This window comes from Helianthus annuus, chromosome 9 (genome assembly GCF_002127325.2).
Source record: "Helianthus annuus cultivar XRQ/B chromosome 9, HanXRQr2.0-SUNRISE, whole genome shotgun sequence".
NCBI lineage: Eukaryota > Viridiplantae > Streptophyta > Magnoliopsida > Asterales > Asteraceae > Helianthus > Helianthus annuus.
Genome location: NC_035441.2, coordinates 149,322,893 through 149,332,712, shown reverse-complemented (window position 1 = coordinate 149,332,712; position 9,820 = coordinate 149,322,893). Strand labels below are relative to the sequence as shown.

General features: G+C 33.6%; 1 protein-coding gene and 1 long non-coding RNA gene across 2 annotated transcripts; one reads left to right on the top strand and one right to left on the bottom strand.

Moving 5' to 3' along the window:
• The first annotated feature begins 2,480 nt into the window (after window positions 1-2,480).
• On the top strand, window positions 2,481-5,705 carry LOC110916102. Its single transcript, XM_035977076.1, has 7 exons — window positions 2,481-2,560; window positions 2,639-2,824; window positions 2,903-3,010; window positions 3,086-3,155; window positions 3,275-3,373; window positions 3,523-3,718; window positions 5,542-5,705. The coding sequence occupies exons 1-7, from the start codon at window positions 2,481-2,483 to the stop codon at window positions 5,703-5,705; spliced, it is 903 nt and encodes a 300-aa protein (XP_035832969.1).
• A 1,261-nt stretch (window positions 5,706-6,966) lies between these two features.
• On the bottom strand, window positions 6,967-9,618 carry LOC110917730. Its single transcript, XR_002580817.2, has 3 exons — window positions 9,355-9,618; window positions 7,395-8,927; window positions 6,967-7,300 (listed from the first exon to the last, which is right to left on the bottom strand). It is a non-coding gene; the product is annotated as an uncharacterized LOC110917730 (long non-coding RNA).
• Between the last annotated feature and the right edge of the window lie 202 nt (window positions 9,619-9,820).

The window sequence follows — 9,820 nt, the reverse complement described above, 5'->3', positions numbered from 1 at the left end:
AAGAAAAAAAAAAGGCATGATTGGTTAAAAGATAGTGGGCCCCACCATTACATCATCTACCTCTTGTTCCCCGCAATTAGCAAGTAGTCCCAGCTTAAGACCTCCCCGCGCGGCAAAGATAGTGATGGCGTCACCCTCCACTCGTGGCAATTCCCCTCCCCGCATGCTTTGCCGTATCGACCTCGTATACCCTGAGAGAATGTTACTACTAATTTTAATAGGCGTTTCAACCATAGTTATCAAAGGCGCGACATGCACTCAAGGCGCTAAGGCTCGGCCTAGGGCCTAGGCGAAAGGCGCAAAAAAAGCGTAAGACAACAAATCCGTGAAAAATACGGACTTTAGATTATTAGTTTTTTATTTAGCAATAATTTCTGTATTTGTTTTTTTCGTTTTTTTATTTTTTTATCAATATAACTTTTTTTATCTAATAAATTTTTATTAGTTTTAATTTTAAAAAAATAATAATTGGGTAATCATTAATTGGGCATTATCCCACTACACCCGTTTATGAAAAACGCCCCATAATCCCCATTGCTGAGTGGGCTGCCACATGGCGCAAAACGCCAAAGGGTGGGGGCATTATTTGGGTCTTCCACTACACATGGTCTAACTTAGATCTTGATATTTTAGTGATATTCTTTTGGAAAGGCTAATAATTTAGTGATATAATCGGTTGCCCAGAAAAATAGGGATTCACGAATTTTAAAAAATAGGGATTAATTAGCAATCATCAGCGCTCTAAATACTTAGGAAGTAGAAGAGCATTCAATGCGCTTCGCCCAGAAAAATCGCCTAGGTGCCAAAGTCGACCGCTTTTGATAACTATGATTTCAACTAGCTTTGTATTTTTCATAGCACTATATAGCAGTAACTTATATAGAAAAGAAAAGATTGCTATCCCATCACCTATATGGTAAAAAGCTAGTTGTTTAGTGTATAGAAATCATGAAAGTTTGAGTCTAAATTATACGTGGCAAAGTGGGTGGGCCGAATGGGTTCGGGTCATGATGAGCTTGGGTCGGAACAAGGTATTTTTTAAAAACTAATCGTTGGTTCAGATGAGAACATGTTTGACAAAAATGGATATGAGTTGCAGCAAGATTGTCTTACAAAACCATAATGAATTTAAAGATAGCAAATATTACTGATTTGAAATCGAAAAACTTAAATATTAGAAACCTTACATATATGAAAGAAGTTTAAAGCATTGTCCACTCTGCATTTGGGGCTGCATTTGGGGCTAGTTATTATGTAATAATCTGATGAATTGCTTGAATACTTTATTATGTAACTAGATTATGAGACCCGTGTAGTACACGGTTTAAGGATATAAATTTGTAAATTATTTAATTTTGAATTCTCTTCGTAAATTTATATAAATGAATTCTTTACCGGATGATGCAACAGTTGGTCATGTGTAAAAACCAATTCTCTTATAAACAAACCAACTTTACATAAAAATTGTCCTATACTTTTATTTATCGTCATGACAAAACATTGGGCGAGAGGAATCTATCTCTTTTCAATATAAATGAATTTTTTCTATTTGGCGGTATTAAACAAAATCTAGGGATAAATGTTCAAGTGTTATTATTACTTCCGGAGGATAATATGAGTGCCTCAATAACCTAGTCACCTAGTGATAGGACCTGTAGTCGAGTTCGTTACATAAACTATTCTTTCAATGAATATTTCTTAATAACGTCACTGGAACATTGACCTTTGTTAATTATCAATGGTATGGCAAGCCTAAAAATATAACTCCATTTAGGACATCCAGTGAATATAGACTTGTATCAAAATTAGTATGAAGATATTATATCCTTAAACGCGTTTGTTACATAGGTCTAATAACATTAAAAGTGTTTTCAAAACATGGAAGTAAACCGGTTTTCAAATATCAGATTAACCTATTATTTACCTTTTATTATTATAATATAAAATAATAATTTATTGTAAAGAAATCCTTTTTTAAAGAATAAGAAGGTGTTGTCACAATGACATTATATGAAATTGTTTATTATAAGTAGAATTGTTACTAATAACTAACTATATATTTTAGATAAGTCAAAATTAAATAATTAATATCTAAGTAAACAATAAAATATTTATTAGTATTAAGTTATTAAGGAATTTTTTATTGTTTTGTATTAATTAATTAAATAATTAATAATAATAATAAATGTGAATTGAAGGAGAAAATCACATATGGTTTTAAGTAGGCTTTGTTTAGTATGAGAATGCCATGTGACATTATCTATACCTTTTTATTAGTATTAGATAATTAAATCCGCTTTTACTTCCCTTAAATAAACCTTTTGAAATGCTTTTTTTTTACATAGCAAGTGCCTTTACCTGATTAGTTAGTTTTTACCTTTATGAGCTAATTCTCTTATGTAGTTGCTTAACAATCTTTGCTCTTTCTTAATTTGCTCCTACTAGAGTGTGAGTACGATCTATTTGGGCATGATAGTTACATGTACTTAAATTGTGATGATTCTGAAGCGGTTTTTACATTCACCAAGCTGACCGATGCTCTCATCACTTCTTATATAATGTAAGTACCTATATCTAGTATAAATTACCGTTCGTAAAACAAAATTATTTATTGATTCTGTTTATATGTTAACTGCAGGTTCCGGTATGAGCAAATTAAGAAAGAGCAAATACATGATTGTGGAATATGTTTTATGAACCCGTCTGCAATTTCGCAGGCTGATCAACGCAAACCCAAACACATCGAGGATGCAAGTAGAGCGGTTGCAGATCGATTGTATAAAAGAAAGGGCAATGACATCATCCTATTGCCCTACAACCCCGGGTTTGATTTTCCTTTTAAATAAGTATTCGTAAAGGCCTATTATCTTAATTTATTTTGATTGAATTTTGGATTTTGAAGAAACCATTGGGTGTTGGCAGTACTAAACCTGAAAACAACTACTTGCTATTATCTTGATTCCTTACGGCCTAGAAGTGTCGATGAGCAGTTGAGGCAAATTATTGATACGTAAGTAATACAAATTATCATAATGGATGATAAAAGAGTTGGAATATACTTTGATATAATTTTGATTTTTTACAGGGAAATGGCCGTGTATGCTTCAGAAAGTGGTGCCAACATAAGGGTTAAACTCGTATGGATTAACGCTAGGGTAAGCACTTAATCCCTTATGTAAATTGTGGTTGTAATGATATTGTAAATATTGACACCCTTTAGTTTAAACTTAAATCGCAATGATTTCACATTTCTTGATATTTTTAATTGTGGTAGTGTCCACGTCAGCCAGGAGGTACTGAATGCGGCTACTATGTGATGAAGTTCATGAAGGAGATAGCTTACGAAGGAGTTGAAATACTTGACAATGATAATGTAAGTTTAGGCATATTTTAGTCTGTATATTAGAGAAATATGTACTTATATATCCAAACAAATGCTTAAATTCATATATTAGGATTAAATTCTGATTTTTAAGATTTATTTTATTTAATTGTTGTCTCAGGTTGGGGGGAAATGAGTAGAAGAATACTCGGCTGCGGATATGGATGGCATTCGTGAAGATTGGTCGACTTATGTGGTTAACTCTATTTTTAAGTTATAAATCGTATTTTAGGTGTGATAATGTATTGACAAACAATTCTTTTTTTGTTAACGTTAAAATATTTGTAGTATACTTGACAAATGATTATGTAATGGATTGTTTTGGTATATATATGTGTATTTGTTTTATGAAAAAGATTTATTGTTTTTGTTATTATACATGTATCCAAGGCAAATTAGTAATTTTATAAAAAAATTTATACAATTAAAAGCATGACACGCGTAAATGAATGTCATACATATGTGTCATAAATGCTTGTCATGAACGTGTGTCATTAAAAAGTGTCATAAAATGAGTGTCATGAATTTGTGTCACTAAAAGGTGTCATAAAATGAGTGTCATGAACAGGGGCGGACCCAAGCCCACCTTAAGGTGGGCGGCGCACCCCCGGGGAAAAAAGAATTAGTGCTAATTTACGTCGAAAATCCCGTCCGCACCCCTTGGAATTTTTCGTCCGCACCCCTTGGAATTTTTCGACCGCACCCTTGAAATTTTTCGTCCGCACCCCTTAGGTAAAAAGTGTTATCAATTTATATTTTATATTTTTTTAGTAAACTTCTATTTAAAAAAAATACTACCTAAATTATATAACTTTTAATACCTAACTAACTAAACCCAAATACCCATACCTTTACCCACTTATAATTCCTAACTAGTTAGCCCACTAAGTTTTAGCCCATTAACCAAACTCAACAATATTTCAAACTATAATAAAATAATTAAAGCCCAAAACCTTTAGAAATTCTCTCCCGCTCTCTCTCTCTTGCGTCCCTGCACTACCAACAACGAACAACATCACCCAACGACAACAGTCCAGCACCCGGCGACCACCATAATCAGCCACCATACCACCGTCGTTTGACCAAATCTAACCGGAATCCGAACACGGGTAAGTTTCTTTGTTATTTTGATGACTTTGGTTGATATTATAGGAGAAAAAAAAAGGGTAATAAAGTTGTTAAATAGGTTTGAAATTTTGTGTGTTTTGACGTTGTTTATGGTTGTTTAGATGATTTTTAGGGTGATTATGTTATTTATATATTTTTAGATTATGTTGTTTATATATTTTTAGGGTGATTACAACTTACGTTATAATTTCTAGGGCTTGAATAGTTGAAAATTAAAATTAAATTTGAAACATTATGTTATGGAGCGATAAACTTATGTTATATAGAGAAATAATTGCTTAAGAATTTTAATTTTAGATAATGTTTTGGATAGATTTCAAAAAATGAAAACTCGTAGGGCATCGACGTTTTAATTATGTTTGTAACAAGGTTTGACATGTTTTTGATGATTATATAAATTTAGATTGATGTTCGTTTGTTTTACATGACCCGACCCGACACGATACGAACCGGTTTTTTTACTTATATACCTAGGGGCCTAAAATTTTTAAAAATATTCCGCACCCTCATCAAAAAATTCCTGGGTCCGCCACTGGTCATGAATGTGTGTCATAAATGCGTGTCATTAAATGTGTGTCATTAAATGTGTGTCATGAATGCGTGTCATTAAATGTGTGTCATTAAATGTGTGTCATAAAAACATGACACACAAATGATGTCATGTTAATTTTATGACTCCTCAATCAACGACTCGCATTTGCGTGTCATAAAGACCCTTTTATGACATGCAATGCATGTCAAGAAAGGTGTTTTTTTCTAGTAGTGTATAAAACTTCGCTAAAACGATACATATTGTATAAATATGTTTGTAAAAAAACAAAAAACTTTTATATACCTCGCGTATAGGCCTATACGTGGCGTATGCAGAGGGCAAAAAATGACCATTTTACCCCTGGTTTGAGCTGCGTATAACCCCCAAACCAGAGGTAAAATGGTCTTTTTTGCAGACGATGCGCTAATTGTAGGTGACTAGAATGAGGATAATACTTGCAGTTTGGCAAGGTTTCTGAGGTGTTTCTTTTTTCTTTTAGGTCTAAATATTAACCTGAAAAAATCTACTCTTTTTGGAGTTGGGGTCTCAGAGATGGAGGGTTCAGCTAAGGCAAATAATCCGCATTGTTCGCATGGGGTTATTCCTTTCGTTTACCTCGGCTTGAATGTTGGAGCGGATATGAACCGGCCTTGCCATTGGTAAGTGGTGCTCGATATTTTTGATAAAAGGCTTTCGTCTCGGAAAGCCAATTCACTTTCCATAGGTGAAAGGCTTACTTTGGTGAAGTCGGTATTATAGCGTCTACCGAACTATTACTTCTCGCTATATAAAGCACCGGTTAAAATAATTGAAGAATTGGAGGCGAAACGACGTAGATTCTTTTGGGGAGGTAATGAGAACAAATCTAAAATGGCATGGGAGGCGGGGACCAGATTTCGACTTGCTATGAAAATGGTGGGCTGGGTGTCTGTCCGTAGAAAGATTCCAACTTAGCGCTTCTTACGAGATGGTGGTGGCGATCAAAAAAGAAGAAGATGGTTTGTGGAGACGGGTTATCGCAACCCTTCATCACACACCAAGAACTTGGCTGGCAGTAACATATAACAAGACTCTTACAAGAACTTGGGGAACAATGTCATATTTTCCAATGCTACTGTGAATGTGAAAAGCATTTTGGGGGAGATAAAATCAGTTAGCTTTTGCTGGATTAATAATAGAACAAAAAAGTTTAGTATGGATTGGAATAGGTGGAAATGATTTTTGTTGTAAGTTTTTTCCTTGTTGTTTGTTATATGTCTGGCCTTCTCTAGCTCCTTGCTAGGGATAGGTGTTCAGTTGTTTTATGAAGTTTGTGGTTCCAAAAAAAAGCTAAATAAGCTAAATAATAAAACCAGGGCGAATATACAGTAGAAGAAGGGGTAGCGTTCGTTGCCCCTTGACGTTTCGAGGGTGGTGTAAATTTTGGATAGATTTGACGTTTTTTCGATTTCGTTACCCCTTTTTTGAAACGTTGCCCCTATATGAATTTTCTAGGTCCGCCACTCATATAAAACCAATACAAAAATAGTCCACTAACTTTATTATGCTAACATCACCCCTCAAACCTACAATGAAACAATAATAAACAATAAGCACAATGTAGAGTTAAGTGAAAATGCCCTAGTATATTTACCAAAACATTGAAAAGATACCATTCTACAAGATTTATATTTTCTAACTTCAAGTGAAACTCCAAAAAAAAAAACATATTTGCCACCCAACTTGCGTGAATAATTAATTGAGGCGAATAGCATATAACAAAACATGTTTATAGTTTATGTAATAAAACTAGGTTATAGCCCCGTGTGTTACACGGGTTGATTAATGAAAATGATATTATTTATTAATTGTAAATACTGATTATTTCTAATCAACTCATGAAAGTTTTGAACGATTATACATGATAAATTCATAGGTTGTCAGAAGAACATTAGTCGGGGATGATTATACATGATAAATTCATAGTTATAAACGTATATGTTGGACATACAAGATAATGGCTTAACTGGAATGTAATGAATAAAAACCATTAGTCAAATTGAATAAAACCATATTCTTAGGTAACTATATCAAATTCACATATGGGGAATCAACGTTCCACTCATGAAGAAGTGAAGAAGGTGACTATATCATTATGATTCCACTCAGCAAGAGGAATAGTTTGCACTCTTGTAGCAAACTTAAAATCAACTCTTTCTCATCAAAACTATTTCGGCAGGAACTGAAGCACTTAAAAGGGGAAAAAATCTTGCATATACCTGAAAATACAAAGATTCAAAAGGAAAATATGAAGTTAGAGACCACATTGCAACAATAATGCATTAACCTTTATCATTTAAAAAAAAGGATTACCAAATCTTGAAGTTTCTGAGTGATCTTTTGCAAATAATTCAAAGAATTCTCTAACTCTTCTTACTTGGAAAGCATACAGAGCACTCTCGACATTTATGCATCTAGTCAAGATCATTTAAGTCAATAAGTTAAGCTTCTAAAGCATCCACACGGCAATCAGCAGCATTTCGCAATTCTTCTTTCTCGTAAGGCATCTTTGATGGCGTTGTTTTGAATGTATCAACCTTCTTTTCAAGTTCGCCTAATCTTGAGATCATGCGTTGTTGTATTATGGTAATTAAAAATTACACAACAAATACTAAAAACAATAAAATTAGTGCATCTGGTACACAAACAGAAACCGAATTTGTATTTTATGTATTAGGGTATACAAGTAAAAAGTAAAATACTTTGAAATCCATACCTACTATAATATAATATTTTAAGCATGAAACACATCAGTAAGAAGAACACAATTACCTCAATAACTCAAGCACAAATTGCATCAGCAATACCATCACTGTGACCCACTGCTATCCATCAATAATCGTGAGAACAGTAATAACATCCAATGCACAAAATATAAAACAACAACAACAGATAACAAACCAAAACTCACAAATCAAATACAACATTTTTAAGTTAAAACGTTTGTTTCTCTGCGGATGGCATATGATCTAGATGAAAATACTGTCCAGGAAACACAAAAGTCAGAACCTTTAATATATTAACTAAATCATTAAAAGGGAATGACCATTGCAAAGAATGTAACACTTCCATTCTCGACTCAGACCTCCTTTGGTGAATGTGACGACCGAACCATTCTTGTTCTAGGACCTGTTGCAATGGGTCATGTTTCTTCGGCTACCATGGAACATGGTAAGAAGTAGGGGCGGGTCAAAACGGGTTGGGAGTAAAACCAATATTTTATATTGGTCGATTCTGGTTGGTGAGTTGAATCACCTGTCTAAAATTTTAAACCATCTACTTATTATTAGTGATCCAAAGACAAATATAAATATCAGTAGTAGTTTATCTTTTGACTAAAACTAATGCGTAACTGGGCGACATCTTTGAAACATTAGACACTTCAATAACAGCGAGCGGACTGTACATCACCAACTGTCACTGTTAGCAAATAATAATTGTATAGCCCAAAACCTTCTATCCATACTCTCTCATACATTCTACAGCCCGAGCAGTTTCCGATCTGATCCGACCCATCTTGACAAATGCGAAGGACGAAAGATGTGATCTGGTCCTTGGTCCTCACTTTACAGCCTAATGAGTCCCGGTTCGACAGCGGATCAAGATCATTCGGCTAGCTTTTAACGGTCAACATATGATACGAACACTAAAATGATACCTTTAGCACATACTTATTATCTCTTATACATACCTGGTATCTTTCAATGTTGTTTTCTACTAAATCTCAAATGCATTAAACTTATCCGTGAATCAAAGTGATAATAAAAATTATATAGTTCGATACCTGCATAGCGTGGCAACAACTAACGCCTGCTGATAGCTACACCAAAAAGTATAAGCTAATTCCTGCGATAGAGTAAAAAATATTAATTAATGGTGACAAACAGCGATTGTGGATAAAAATAAAACACCCACAATTATAACTCCATTATTAGGGATGCTAAGGAAAATAAAAGACACACGATGTTTCATTCAATGGAAAAAGATTCTATGGTTTGTGATTCAATAAGATACATGAATAAATAGCCTACCTTCCAATAAAAGATAGATACTGAGAAGCAAAAGATGGATGGCCATATAGGGTGTGTATTTGAATCACAAAAATCAACATAGAAATCCGATACAGTACCCATATTTGAAACAATGAAACACTGAATACATGTCTTACAAAATTAAAGGATTACATAAGCAATTGCAAAAAAAAAAAAAAAAAAGACTTGACTTTTCCTTTAAGAAAATCAAGAGGTGCAAGATCAAAAGCTTGGTTGCATACCTTTGTTTCGATCCAATGTAGAGTTTAATCGGAAGAACATGATGAGGAGAATGGTTTTTAGGTTTTTGTAAAGGAGAGAGCGTAAGAAATAAAATTAGGGAATAAGAATATCAAGGATCCGTGTAGGTTTACCGGGTTACCCAAATTAAGATCCAAACTACAATAAGAAAAGGCTGAGCAGAGAAATTGCGCCAAAATCACAACAACAATTCCCTCATCACAACAATAACATGTATTGTTGTATCACATGATGTGTTAAGTGTTTAGAATTTATCAACATTTATATAATGTCTTTTCCATTAATTTAAAGGTATTCTAGATTTGTTTTACCATGCAGTAATACATAATTAAAAAACAATAATAAATAAAATAAAACAAATACCTAATAGATTTGTCGTCCTCTTTTTTTTCGTAGCTTGAAATAGTTCTATCACATTGTCGTCTTTTACTTTATCAAAAGTTTTTT